Source organism: Trachypithecus francoisi, unplaced genomic scaffold (assembly GCF_009764315.1).
Source record: "Trachypithecus francoisi isolate TF-2019V2 unplaced genomic scaffold, Tfra_2.0 Lachesis_group4, whole genome shotgun sequence".
Classification (NCBI taxonomy): Eukaryota; Metazoa; Chordata; class Mammalia; order Primates; family Cercopithecidae; genus Trachypithecus; species Trachypithecus francoisi.
Genome location: NW_022681469.1, coordinates 75,444,876 through 75,460,347, shown reverse-complemented (window position 1 = coordinate 75,460,347; position 15,472 = coordinate 75,444,876). Strand labels below are relative to the sequence as shown.

Genomic DNA, 15,472 nt, shown 5'->3' with positions numbered 1-15,472 from the left:
CATCAACCCGTCATCTACATTAGGTATTTCTCCTAATGCTATCCCTCCCCTTGCCCCCCACCCCCTGACAGGCCCCGGTATGTGATGTTCCCCTCCCTGTGCCCATATCTTCTCATTGTTCAACACCCACTTATGAGTGAGAACATGTGGTGTTTGGTTTTCTGTTCCTGTGTTAGTTTGCTGAGAATGATGGCTTCCAGCTTCATCCATGTCCTTGCAAAGGATGTTAACTCATCCTTTTCTATGGCTGCATAGTATTCCATAGTGTATATGTGTCACATTTTCTTAATCCAGTCTATCATTGATGAGCATTTGGGTTCGTTCCAAGTCTTTGCTATTGTGAATAGTGCTGCAGTAAACATATGTGTGCATGTGTCTTTATGGTAGAGCGATTTAGAATCCTTTGGGTATATACCCAGTAATGGGATTGCTGGGTCAAATGGTATTTCTAGTTCTAGGTCCTTGAGGAATCTCCACACTGTCTTCCCCAAAAGTTGAACTAATTTACTCCCACCAACAGTGTAAAAGCATTCCTATTTCTGAACATCGTCTCCAGCATCTGTTGTTTCCTGACTTTTTAGTGATTGTCATTCTAACTGGTATGAGATGTTATCTCATTGTTGTTTTGATTCACATTTCTCTAATGACCAGTGATGATGAGCTTCTTTACATATGTTTGTTGGCTGCATAAATTTCTTCTTTTGAAAAGTGTTGTTCATATCTTTAGCCCACTTTTTGATGGGGCTGTTTTTTTCTTGTACATTTGTTTAAGTTCCTTAGATTCTGGATATTAGCCCTTTGTCAGATAGATAGATTGCAAAAGTTTTCTCCTGTTCTGTAGGTTGCCTGTTCACTCTGATGATAGTTTCTTTTGCTATGCAGAAGCTCTTTAATTAGATCCCATTTGTCAACTTTGAATTTTGTTGCTATTGCTTTTTGTGTTTTAGTCATGAAGTCTTTGCCCATGCTTGTGTCCTGAATGGTATAGCCTAGGTTTTCTTCTAGGGTTTTTATGGTTTTAGATATTACATTTAAGTCTTTAATACATCTTGAAATAATTTTGTATAAGGTGTAAGGAAGGGGTCGAGTTTCAGTTTTCTGCATTTGGCTAGCCAGTTTTCCCAACACCATTTATTAAACAGGGAATCCTTTCTTCATAGTTGGCAATTTTTTAATTACCATTTCAATCTCTCTGCCTGCTACTGGTCTGTTCAGAGGTTTTTATATCTTCCTGGTTTAATCTAGGATGGTTGTATATTTCCAGGAATTTAAACATCTCCTCTAGATTTTCGAGTTTATGTGTGTAAAGGTGTTCACAGTAGCCTTGAATGATCTTTTAGTATTTCTGGGTATCAGCTGTAATATCTCCCGTTTCATTTGTAACTGAGCTTATCTGGATCTTCTCTCTTCTTTTCTTGGTTAATCTCGCTAGATATCTAGAAATTTTATTTATCTTTTCAAAGAACCAGCTTTTTGTTTCATTTATCTTTTGTATTTGTTTGTTTCTATTTCATTTAGTTTTGCTCTGATCTTCATTATTTCTTTTCTTCTGCTGAGGTGGGTTTGGATTGTTCTTGTTTATTCAGTTCTGTGAAGTGTGACCTTAGATTGTCAGTTTGTGCCCTTTCAGACTTTTTGATGTAGGTATTTAATGCTATAAACTTTCCTCTTAGCACTGCTTTTGCTGTATCCCAGAGGTTTTGATAGGTTGTATCACTACTATCGTATAGTTCAAATAATTTTTAAATTTCCATCTTGTTGACCCAACAATCATTCAGGAGTAGGGTTATTTAATTATCATGTATTTGCATTGTTTCGAGGGTTCCTTTCAGAGTTGATTTCCAATTTTATTCCACTGCGGTCTTAGAGAACTTGAGATAATTTCAGTTTTCTTAAATTTACTGAGACTTGTTTTGTGGCCTATCATAAGGTTTATCTTGGAGAATGTTCCATGTGCTGATAAACAGAATGTATATTCTGCAATTGTTGGGTAGAATGTTCTACAAATATCTGTGAAGTCCATTTGTTGTAGGGTATAGTTTAAGCCTATTGTTTCTTTGTTGACTTTCTGTCTTGAGGACCTACCTGTCAAGTGTTGACAGTGGAGTATGAAAGTCCCCCACTATTATTGTGTTGCCATCTATCTAATTTCTTAGGTCTAACAGTAATAAATCTGGGAGCTCCAGTGTTAGCTGCAAATATAGTTAGAATTGTAATATTTTCTTGTTGGACTAGTCCTTTTATCATTATATAATTTCTCTCTTTGTCTTTTTTTAACTGCTGTTGCTTTAGTTTGTTTTGTCTGATATAAGAATAGCTACTCCTGCTTGCTTTTGGTGTCCATTTGCATACAATATCTTTTTCCACCCCTTTACCTTAAGTTTATGTTAGTCCTTATGTGTTAGGTGAGTTTCCTGAAGACAGCAGAAACTTGGTTGGTGAATTCTTATCCATTCTACCATTCTGTATCTTTTAGGTGGAGCATTTAGGCCATTTACATTCAATGTTAGTATTGACATGTGAGGTACTATTCTAGCATTGTGCTGTTTATTGCTTGAATACTTTTTTTTCTTTCTATTGTGTTATTATAAAGGTCCTGTGAGATTTATGCTTTAAGTAGGTTCTATTTTGGTGTAATTAGAGGATTTATTTCTCTTTCTTTTGGGCAAGTTTTCCTCAATTATTCCCTCAAATATGTTTTCCAAACTTTTAGATTTCTCTCCTTCCTCAGGAACACCAATTGTTTCTAGTCTGGACATTTAACATAGTCCCAAACTTCTTGGAGACTTTATTCATTTTTTAAAAAAATCCTTCTTATTTGTCTTTGGTGGATTGGGTTAATTTGAAAGCCTTGTCTTTAAGCTCTGAAGTTCTTTCTTCAGAGCTTGTTCGATTCTACTGCTGAGACTTTCCAGTGCATTTTGCATTTCTGTGTGTCCTTGATTTCCAGAAGCTGTGACTGTTTTTTTATTTACACTATCTATTTCACTGAAAAACTTTCTTTCATTTCCCGTATTATGTTTTTGATGTCTTTAAGTTGGACTTCACCTTCCTCTGGTGCCTCCTTGATTAACTTAATAATTGATCTTCTAAAATATTTTTCTGGCAATTCAGAGATTTCATCTTGGTTTGGATCCATTGCTGGTTAACTGGTATGATCTTTTGGGGGTGTTAAAGAACCTTATTTTATCATATTACCAGAACTGTTTTTTCTGGTTCCTTCTCATTTGGGTAGAGTACATCAGAGGGAAGATCTGGGATTCAAGGGCTACTGTTCAGATTCTTTTGTCCCACAGTGTGCTCCCTTGATTTGGTGTTCTCCCACTTCCCCTAGGAATGGGGTTTCCTGAGAGCTGAAATGTAGTGCTTGTTTTTGCTCTTCTGGGTCTAGCCACCCAGCGGAATTACCAGGCTCTGCACTGGTACTCGGGAGTATCTGCAAAGAGTACTGTGATGTGATCCATCTTCAGGTCTTGTAACCATGGATACCAGCACCTGCTTTGATGGAGGCAGCAGGGGAGTGACGTGGACTCAGAAGGGTCCTTGGTTGTATTTTTGTTTAGTGTGCTGGTCTTATATTGGTTGGACTCCAGTCAGGAGGTGGCAATTTCAAGAGCACATGAGCTGGGGTCCTATAAGGAGGATGCATATTTGCCCTAGGGACACCTGGTTAAGTATTCAGGTTTCTCAGGCAGTCAGCAGGGCCTTGGAGCTCCCAAGAGATTATAACCTTTGTCTTCAGCTACCAGGGTGGGTAGAGGAAGACCACCAGGTGGGGGGAGGGACAGGAGTGTCTTAGCTCAGTCTCTCCTTGGGCAGGGCTTGCTGTGGCTGCTGTGGGGGATGGGGTTGTGGTTCCCAGTTCAATGAGGTTATATTTCCAGGGGGATTATGGCTGCCTCTGCTGAGTCACATATGCCACCAGGGAAGTGGGGGAAAGCTGGCAGTCACAGGCCTCACTCTGCTCCCACGAAGTCCAGAGTCCTAATGGCCAGTTTCACACCTACTATGCCCTTCACAACAGCACCAAGTCTATTTCCAGGCAGCTCATGACCAGCGCTGAGAACTCACCCTAAACCACGAGCCTCCCTGTTGAGAAAGCAAGCAGACTCAGTTTTTGGCATTTCAGGGAGCCTGCAGTGGTGATCCAGTTCCTTCGAAAGGTCTGTGGATTCTCTTGGCTTTCCTGGTGTTTTCCTGCGGTAGTTCTTGGGGCAAAAGTTCATGATGTGAGTCTCCACATGCTGTTCTGTCTATCCAAGCAGGAGCTGCAAGCAGTCCTGACTCTTATCTGCCATTTTAATCCTCCCAGTTTTTATTTATTTGAGACGGGGTCTTGTGTGGCTCTGTCACCCAGGCTGGAGTGCAGTGGCAACCTTCATTGCTCACTGTAACTTCCAACTCCTAAGCTCAAGCCATTTTCCCACCTCAGCCTCCCAAAGAACTGAGATTATAGGTATGAGCCACCATGACTGGCCATATGGCAGCTTTTATTTAACCCACTCCAGTAATATGTTCTGTTACTTACAGCTGGATACTTAGGTAACGTATGTATGTATGTGACTTACATAATGAATAAAGGGCACTATAAAATTTTAGGGAGGATGAGAAAAAAGGCTTTAATTAAACAAATATATTTCATGAACTTGGATTAAAAGATTCGATGTGATTTTTAAAATGCCAGTTCCCTGCAAATTTACTAGTTTAACATAATTACAACAAAAAATGTAGAGTATTTTTCAAGGGTATTTACAAAGTGATTCATACATTTTCTTGAATAAGTTGAAAAATAAAGGAATTTTTGAAAAGTAGGAATAATGTGACTTAGCCCATCAATATTGATGTATATTCTAATAGTATTGAACTGAAGAAAAATGAGAAGATGGAGCAGACTATGAAGCCATAAGCAGTTCAGAACGTAAAGGCACAAATTCTTTAGATAATAATGTTTGCCCTTTCACCAAAGGGAAATTGGTAAATAAGCATTTAATACAAGGGTTAACCAACTTTTGTTGGCTATTTGAAAACGTTAAATTAGGTACATGTCTTATATCATACAACAAATTCCAGTATATGTTTGACACCATTCATTCCCTAAATATTTCACCACTAACTATATGCCAAGAGTTGTACAAAGACTGAGGACACGATAATAAACAAAAACATCGGAGCTTAGAGTCTAGCAGAAAGATAGATACAAAACAGGCCCAAAGTACAACTGATTGAGATAATGTCAGTCTAATGTGTTCTGCCCAAGTAGTAAAACATACTTTTGCTTAAAATAATTAAGACAATCCTGTAACATGAAACTTTGTAAAGACACTAATATAATAAGACCCTTTATACTCACCCCAAGTTTTGGGCATAATCCTGTTAAAAGTGCCTAGTGCTATATAATATTTGGACATGTATATTAATCACATAAAGAAATTTCACAAAAAGAGTGCCACACAGGTGATACGCAGGGACAATATTCTGAAGAAATGAATATATTAATGTTAAATGTAAAACAAAAACAGATAAAAGAATTGTAAGTGGGACAATGTGATATTGCCTGTTATTGAGGTGAGGACAAAATTCCAATTCTTAGAAAGCAAAACTAAAAGAAAGTTACAGACCTGGTTACTCAGGCTAAAAATAAATCAGCCACATTACACAGAATCAGCCAGATCACACAGCAGTCTACACCAGGGTCAGCAACATTTTTCAGTAAAGGACCAGAAAGCAAATAATTTAGGATTTGCAGGCCATACAGTCTCTGTTGCAACTACTCAACTTTGCTGTTATGGTATGTTATCAGCCACAAACAATAAAGAGATGGGCATGCTTGTGTTCAAATAAAACTTTATTTATAAAAAGTAGGCCAGATTTGGACAATATATCATAATTTGCTAACCCCTGGTCTAGACCACTCTACACAATGGTGCATGCTTAAAACAGTATTTATGGAGCTTTGAGTCCTTGGCTCAATTTTGAAAATGGAAGATATAACTTTCCATATATTATCTGTGCCCTGTAGGCTCTTCACCTTCCATAAAAGAATACAGACCCTTCTTCCAGCTCAATTATCTACCAAAGACTAGGGGTCATACTTACCTGGCAAAATGAAAGAGCTGTATTATAGGCTTTTGCCAGGGAATACTACTTTGATCTCATTGCCTTCAATATTTGTTAAAGTTGGGTTGTGAGTTAAAATATTCTTAGAGAACAAGGCATCTACCTACTTTTCTTGATAACTTATATTCTTTGACCAAATAAGGGCTGCAGAGAAACAGGTAACTAGATTACACCTCTTCCTCACACTCAGCCACTTTCTGCAGAACTTTTCTTTTTCTGCATTGCTCTTTGGTTTGAAGATATCAGTTAATTTAGAAAGTCTTTATAAGAAATGAACAAGTTGTAAATAATGACATATTTATCTTCAATGATGGAGAATACTCTTCCAAAACAAGGAAGGATAAACTGCTTGGGGACCTGTTAATCACTGTTTCTGTTTTATATGTGTCAGGGTTCTGAGAAGTTACTTTGGAAGAGAAGCTATCCACATTTCCTCCCCCAAGGTTCTATTCTTGGCCCTTCTCTAAGAGCACATTGCCTCAGGAGTCTGACCTCTTCAGACTCTGAGAATGCATCACCACACTCCCTTGCCTGGGTTTGGAAGCATCAGCAGAAAAGGAAAGCAGAGTCAGGGTATATATTCTTACCCTTGCCCCAAGGATGCAGCTTTTAGCAGTGGCTGCATCTTATAAAGCTGCGGATGTTGATGGTAATAGCCTCCTGCTGTTGCCAGTCCCCATGCACTTCAACACCCCTTGTTAGTACTATTAACTCTGTTCAAAGTCTGTGTATTAAACTCTCTTCAAGTAAACCCTTTGGGTATGCCATCTGATGCTTATTAGAAACCTATTTCATGAACAGAAAGACAAAAAGAGCCTTTTTAGGAAATCCCTGCCTTAAGAGAAAAGCTTATCACCAGGTACCAAAACTTCTGTAAAACTGAAAAAACATAACAAACATCATAAAACTGCATATGTAAGTTACTGCTTGAAATTATGGGCTACATGTATGTCACTCTGACAAATAAGCATTTAAATCAATGATTGTGGAATGAGATTTACTGAAATTCTACTTGAAATTCAATGAGACTCAATACAACCTGTTATTAAAAAGCTTTCATTTGCAAACTGATTATTCTTAATATATTATTTGAACAGAAATATACACTTAATGAAATGAACAGGCATAGAGAAATATTTTGCAGCTTAGTGGCATACCTCTTTGAACTTGTGACTGAGCTTGCTTGTGTCCAGGTCTGATGGGGAAAACATGTCCTCATTCTCAGGCAGCTCAAAGACTTCAATGGCCATGTCGCTGCCAGGAAGGACAGGTCCTACCTCATCTTCTTCTTCATCTGTGGCATATTCTCCTGTCTGAAAGGAAGGGGATTTCAGAAATCCAGCTGTCCTTACCCCAGATGGAGGTGAGTTATTTGAAAATATTTTATAAAAGAGAAGTAAGACATGTACCCAAATGGTGAAAGTGTAAGTAGGTTTTTCAGTCAAGCATGCCTCATGCAGTCAATGTTATAAACAAATGTTAGTTTAAAGATCCAAAGTGACAAACCTATGCTATATACAAGTGCGTTTCTAAAAATCTACTAGTATCAGTGGCATCTTTAATATAGAAACAAGAATTGTTTTTTCAATCTGAGTATTTGATTATTTTACCAAATAAAATTATGTTGCTGTGGGAAATAAGTAATTTCTTCAAATTCTCTTTGTGAATACACCACCCAATACTGGGAGCAAGGAAAAGGGAAGGGGAGTTTAACGAATCACAGAGTTGGAAGGGACCTTAATTAAGCCTTGCAAAGGTTTAGCTGATTAATTCTCCTAAGCTTTAGAGTTCAAACAGTTCTGTTTTGTTTGCTTGTTAATTATTGTGGTAGTGAACTAGTGAGCCAAAGAATAAACCAAAGGTTTCTAACTTGCAGCCTGCACCAAGTGTATTGTTTTGCCTGCCTAGCACATTTATAAATCTGAGTATTTTGTCAACGTGAGAAAAATGTTTCACATAAAGTTCTAGATTTCCAGCTTTCCTTGAGAAAGCCAAACATCTGTTAATATAGGCATACTGGGACATTATAACAATTGGCAAGTTAGTAGTGATTGCCCCTTTTAGAGGAATTATATGCTTTCTAATACCCCACAACTTTTCTAATGCCATATTGTTTCATGTTGTTAGTTTCACTCCTTTGTGATACCCACCGGTACCTGTAGGTATCTGAGTTCATGACCTCTGGAATAAACGTTCCTCTTTGCCACTAATTTCCTTAACTTTATTAGAAAGTAGATCCTCTCCTAGCAGCATCAAGCTATGATACTGTATTCAAAATAATTGTTTGAAATCTATACCTTATGATATAATTTAAAGATAAATCACAGAGTTAAAAAGACAAAAGTTCATTGAACTCATCCCTGTTCCTTCAGGTAGCACGTTATCTAACACATAAAACAGAGATAGGAATTCATATTGTCTTTAAAACAGTTTCATGAACAGTGTACTGACTGATCTATTCCTTTGATTAAATAGGCTCAGCATCTGATTGCTGTTTTTTTCTTTTGATTCTGTTTTATATTCTTCCTGCCAAAGCAGGAAACCCCGCTTTACCTTTCCCCCTGCCCATGTTTGCACATGAAGGAAATCTGGTCCTTAATCCCAATCTAATAATTCCCAGTGTCTGAAAGACCATTATTAAATTGCCTTCAGATTTCTCTTTTTCAATAAAATAATTCTAGTTGCCTCAAAGGTAATTTGCTGTAATTGTCTTTGTGGTTGTGCTCTGATTTCTCTCCAAGTCTTCCACGTTTCTCTAAATTGCAGAGCCTAAAAGTAGACACAGTTTCTAGTAAGGAATTTGAAGGTCATCGACCATGATGAACACACTGCCACAGCATCCTTCATGCTCTACCTCCCCACACAGAGGCTATTATCATGGAGAACTTGACACTGGTGGCATCTGTGTACAGAAGTAAGCTCAGAATATTCCATGTGGAGCAATGATTTTCCAAACTGGTTACAGGTTAGTTGGAACCTTTATGTTCCCCAAATATAATCACAGGTGATTTGACTAAAAGGAAAAGAGGTTGGTGGCCTCCAGTTTGATCCTATATATCTCCTCAGTACCTGGAACTCTAGATCTCTGTAGAAATCAGTCTGAAAATGTCTAAACATTGAATACCAATTCAAATGTCTTTGCCACTGGCAGGTGAAGGTAGCTCAAGAATGGGAGCTGGCTGGTCAGATAGCTTGTACTTATTTATTAGCACAATGAGATCCTACAAATCTTAAAAATCTCTAATTCCATATTTGGCTTTTTTTTTTTTTTGTATTCTGTGAATTAACTCATCTCCTGTTCATACATATTTCTACAGCCAACAAATACTGGGTAAATTCCAGTGAAGTTAATTAACAGGAAAGCAGTAAGACTGGCAAGTAAGTAATCTCAAGATACTTTGCTGAAAAATTTTCATATAGAGGTATAAAACTGTGTACTTGTTTTTAACCCTATCATTACAACTGGCAGCAAAACCCAAGCCTTTATTATGAAGGCTTAACCCAGGTATATAGAACTCACTATATACAGCATTGAATGACTCAAGAAACTCTTATGCTAAATTTAAAGTATGCCTAAGCCATAACAATGTGGCACATTTTAAACATGAGTTGAAATGAACAATTTGATTTCCTTTTGCTAGCTTGAAAATAAATACTTGTTCACTATATGTGAGAGAATTAATATAAATATGTGCCTAGGATGGGACCTGACATATAACAGGATCTCAGCAAACATTTTTAAAAGAATAAATCCAAGAATGCCAATGCATTAACTTGGTAATATACAGAACTTCCTAAGGAGGTTTTCAGTAATATCAAGAAAATGAACTGTGGTCACTTGTTAAGAAGGCAGTAATATATTATACTAACAATCTTACTGTGAATAACAGGAATAGCGTATGCACAACATATGCGATTCTTACCTCTAAGTATAAGTTGCACTTTGTCATCCATACACAATTTAACTTTGAAAATTATCTTCAGAAATATAAGTTGTTAAGCGTTCTTCTTGATTCTTTTGTGGACTTTGCCAGTCTCCTCTCCTTCCCAATACCCAAATTACCTGCAGTACTGTTAAAATTCTTATCACTCATTTCATCTTTTCATTTACTAATGCCTTCTTTCTCCAATTAGCCTTATAAGCATCCTGAGGACAAATATGTCTTTTGCTGTCTTGATTCTACTTATTACTTATTATAGGCTAGGGATGTCATGTTTAAAACATTATAATTCTCTCTTCCTGAACAGTTGCCATTCCACCCTTAAATAGGCTTTAGGATAAAGGATGTATTTACTACAGAATCTCCTAAATACCTGGAAATAAAAAAGTTACAGTTAGTGGACTAAGAGAAATAGATTCTTCTAATATTTTATCTTTATTGAAAATAGAAATTATTTTTGTGGTTACACGGCAAATAAAATACGTAACATGGAATGTGTCAGCAGAATGTTGTAAATCTCAAAATTAGATTGGATTAAATCTGCCATTTACAAAGGAAGATGAACAACGTTGTACCAAAAAAATACCCAAAACCAACAAAACCCAAAATTACTACAACAAAGTATTTCCACTGGCATCTAGCTCTATTTCTGCTCAAATTAAAAATCTTTCAAGTAAGCAGAGATTCTTGAAATTCTTTGTCCTAACACGCAAATCCACTTTAAATGTGGCAGTAACAGTTTTTTTGGGTAAAAAACTGACAGAGATAGTAAATTTTCCTTTTCATATCTTTACCTACCTTTTTGATTAATATATGATATGTATGATATTATATGATATATGATATTTTTAATAGCCCCACACAAAGGGGTTAAAAAATGAAGAGCAATACTTTTGCAACTTACTGTGTGCTCAGCATTGTACATTCCTCAGCTATGGGATATGGGTGTTACCATGCTATCTTAATTTGAGGAAACTGAGACTCAGAGACCATACCTAAAGTCAATTAGTTAAATTATTGAAGCTACATCCAACATATTTCAAAGCCCATGCTCCTTCTTCTATGCTATGATGCTTCCAGTCTACAGAAATTAAAGTTCTGCAGAAAAAAAAAAAAATTGGGAATATACTTTTTAATGATCCCAACCCCAAACCTGGGTGGATAATCCTGTTGTATTGAAATTCACCTTCCACGGCTTTGAACATTATCATGAATTCACTTTGAAGACTCACACCTCTGTATAGTGGGCTCCAAAGTTCTTGTCCTCTTCTCTTCTCTCATAATATGCTTACCCTGGGCAAGTATATAGAATTCCCTTTTGAAAGAATCAGGAGCAGTACTGGTGGGTTAATTGCAATACAGAGAGGAATCACTGAGAAACAAACACACACACACACATATGCATACCATTTTATGTTAACTTAAATCACAGAAGTATTCATTGATTGCTTATCTTTTAATTGCAGTGTCAAGTCTTCCTCTTGGCTTATGGGTCTGCTGACTGACATTTTATGCACTTTTGTATAAACTACAACAATAAAATATAGTCTATGAAATTACTGTAGCATCTTTAAAACAGATGAAGAAGATCCTTCCAAGGCAAAAGGAATGCAAAATTCCTCTAGATTTTTATGGTTTTCCTCTATCTTTTATATTTCCTTCTCACACCTAATTTTCTTGAGCTGCCAGTCTTTATTAAATCTTCCCAAAACATTGTATTAAGTTTTCATAGATACAACGACTTCCTTTACACACATATTACATCACTTAATATTTTATAAAATAACGTAATTATAACAACAAGTACAACCAACAGGTTCTGTCTCTTGGTAAACATATAACTTTTGACTAGTGGGAGACGTATGCAGACATACTAGAGCCTGGGACACTCATGAGAGCTATAGATATCAGTCTAGGTTTTGCAGAAGGAACAGAGAGTATCTGTTATATTGGCAAGTTGGTTAAGTGGGGATCAACGAAAGAATTTTGGTTTTGAAGTCACATAGACCTGTGTTCAAGTACTGGCCTTGAGACATTGGGAATTAGCGTCTATATCTAAACTTTAATCTCTTCATCTATAAAGTAAGGACAAAACAGTTGCTTAGCATACGAAAGTTGTCATGAGATTAAGTTACATGGTGCTTATGTATTTAACACAAGGTCTGGCACATGATAGGTGCTCAAAACGAGTGACTGCTATTGTTGCTGCTGCTGGTGTCAATATTGCAACAGCAACAAGCTAAAGATTTTCCAATCTGTATCTTGTAACCACGTTTGCTAAACTTTGGTCTCATAAATATAAGTTCCTAGAAGACCTCAACACATGAATCTTTTATAAGCAAATTGGTCATTTTTGAAGTAAAACTTTTCCTTTCCTCTAAATATACCTGTTCCTCTACTCATATTCCCAGTTTGGAGTAGGCACCAGCTTCTACCCAAGCCCAAGAAAACTTCCATTCCTCTGTCCTCCTCACTTACTGGCCCCAACCTGCCCCAGGGCTTCAAGATGAATAACCGTGTACATGAGAACATCTTATGAAGTTGCTGCCCTTAAGACTTTCCTAATTGACTCCTTTATGCTCCCACTGTGTGACTGACATCACTCATAATGCTTTGATGTTTCTTTATCTGCCTTCTCTCACCAACTTCTTTCATCTGAACATTCCTAGAGAGTGCCAGGTACAATTTATCCCTGCAATCCTGGTGTGGCTACTACATTGCTTGAACAAATGTTTGCTGAATAAATTCAGATAGTTGTAGCCACATCTGCATAGCACAGTAGAGCCTGATTTTCCTGTTAATCTCAGCTTTCCAGGATGAAATATAGTGAAACACAGCTGCAGCTGGGGCCTAAAAGACCCTTCTGGGGATTTTCTCTTGTTGTTAGGTTCAACCATTAGCAGTAATTTTTGCTGTAGCAATGTTTGCTCTGCTAAATTCAGGGAAACTAAATGGTGCTAATCACAAAAATAGCCTTAATTATGCAGTTTTTGTTGGAATTTGTTTACTGGATTTGAATTTGGTTCTATGTATTTTCAGATGCACTTCTGTGAGAGAATAGAGGAGAGCCACTTCTTCCCTGGAGGAGAAAAACCTCAAACTCACATTTTAATGTTTAAAATTCCTAAATCTACACCCACCATCCAAGGGCTTTTGGCAAAAGCATCCCTCTCTCTGCCGAGGCATCTCTTTCCATTGTTTTTTTTTTTTTTGTCAGTGACATCTGTGTGTCCTAGTTTTATAATGTTAGTACACTTAGTCTCTTTGAATGTTGTTTGTTCATCTATAAAATGGGAATAACAGCACCTTCTTCATTTAAAGACGTTGTTATGAGAATTCATTGTGGTGATATGAAAGAGTTAACCACAGTGCCTAGAATATGCTAAATGACTGCATGACATTATGATTATGATTGTTTTCACCATCCCTTATTTCTCCAGGACAACACCATAAACTAATGCAACAAAAAAAGCATTTGGGGTTGGAGAGATGAGGGCCAGAAGAGAGAAAAATCTTAACGTCACAGTTGCATGACAGTGAGCAAGTTCATTTACTTTGTATCTTTTGTGGTCTCTTCTATAAAGGGGTGTAAAAGATACCAATCTCTTAGGATATTGAGAGGATTCAAAGAAATGAAATATGCAAAATATCCAACATGATGCCTGGCCCAGCGTATATATTTATTTTTTCTCCCACTTATCAACTCATTCAAAATTTTCTTGTCAATCTTTTGTTATTGGAATATTTCCTGATTTTTCACTCCATTCTCACTGTCTAGTCACCAAGTCAAGAAACATCTAAAATCCTTCTCTAGATTACTCACATGGCCTCTGTGTTCCTTGCCTTCAGGCTCTCAGCTTGTCAGGTCACTGGTAATATTGCTGAAAAATTATTCTTCCTAAAATTTTGACCAAAAAAATCATTATTTGCCAATAAAATCTTTCTAACAACTCAAATCCATTCTTCAGTTTTTATTCCCTTCCTTTTAGAAAGTATCCTCCGGAAGCCGGGACTCTGTTTCCTACTACAGGAGGCAGACTCCAAAATGACCCCAGTGACCTTGCTTTCTGGGTGTTCATGCCCTTGTATACTCCCTTCGCACTGAATGAGGGCTGAACAACTGATTTCTAACAACCAGAATACAACAAAAGTAATGGAATGCCATTTCTCAGATTAGGTGAAAAAAAAAAGACTATGATTTGTGTCTCTTTTGTCCTCCTGCTCTCTCTCTCTCTCTCTCTCAGCCCTCACTATTGGGAAGGAAGTTGTCATGTTATGAGCAGGGATAAGCCCACATCCTAAGGAGCTGATGTTTCTGGCCAATAGCCAGTGAGGACCTGAGGCCTGCCGAGTCACATGAGGGAGTCTGGAAGTGGGTCTTCTCAGTCCTGCCAACAGTTGTGAGTGAGCATGGATGCACATCCTCTCCCAGTGGAGCATTTGGATGACCACAGCTCTGGCTAACACCTTACTTACAGCCTTGGGAGAGATTCTGAGTCAGAGGCATCCAGCTAAATTGACCCACAGACATGGTAATGTACAAATATGTCTTGTTTTAAGTTGCTAAGTTTTGGTGATAATTTGTAATGCAGCAAATAGAAGAGGGATGCTGCCAAAAACAAATACAGGAAAAAAACAGGGAAGTGGCTTGGAAACAGGCAGTGGGCAAAGGCTAGAAGGATTCTGAAGAGTGTACTGGAGCAAGCCTAAATTGCATTGCACAGATTGTGAGTGGAAACTGGAAAGGAGCATGCTTGTTATGTAGTGACACAAAGCTTAGCAACATTATCACCTTCTCTAATGAGAAAGCAGGAAGTATTCCTTGTGAACAGGGTGATCTGGCTAAGTAGACTTCTAAACACAGTGATGACGGTGCTGCCTGATTTCTTCTTGCTGCTTATAGTAAAATGTAAAAAGGATAGAGTTCAGTTGAGAGTATTAAACAGAAAGGAATTCTTTCTGTTTAAACAGAAACTTGATGGTTTTCAAAGTCTTAAAATTAAGTCTAAAATTAAGAAATGGCTTCCAAACAGAGTTCAAATCCAGGGAACTGCCAGAAGAATGTGGTTTAAAAATGAAGCAGAACGTGTAACTAGGCTGGGCGTGGAGGCTCACACCTGTAATCCCAACACTTTGGAAGGCTGAGGTGGGTGGATCACTTGAGGTCAGGAGTTTGAGACCAGCCTGACCAACATGGTGAAACCTTGTTTCTACTAAAACAAACAAAATACAAAATTAGCTGGTAATGGTGGCACTAGCCTGTAATCCCAGCTACTCGGGAGGCTGAGGCATGAAAAACGCTTGAACCCATAAGGCAGAAGTTGCAGTCAGCCAAGACTGCATCAATATGCTCTAGTTTGGCAGTAAAAACAGAAAGAAAAAGAAAAATAGTATAACCAATAAACTCTTATTAA

The 15,472-nt window shown here is 37.5% G+C and overlaps 1 protein-coding gene across 4 annotated transcripts in view; it reads right to left on the bottom strand.

The window, feature by feature from the left end:
- PPP1R9A (protein phosphatase 1 regulatory subunit 9A) overlaps positions 1 to 15,472 on the bottom strand; it is a 408,553-nt gene that overhangs the window by 63,595 nt on the left and 329,486 nt on the right. For all 4 annotated transcript variants that reach the window (XM_033192833.1, XM_033192830.1, XM_033192831.1 and 1 more), the window contains one exon: positions 7,275 to 7,430. In XM_033192833.1, coding sequence (XP_033048724.1) covers positions 7,275 to 7,430 — 156 coding nt within the window. The remainder of the gene's footprint in view (positions 1 to 7,274; positions 7,431 to 15,472) is intronic.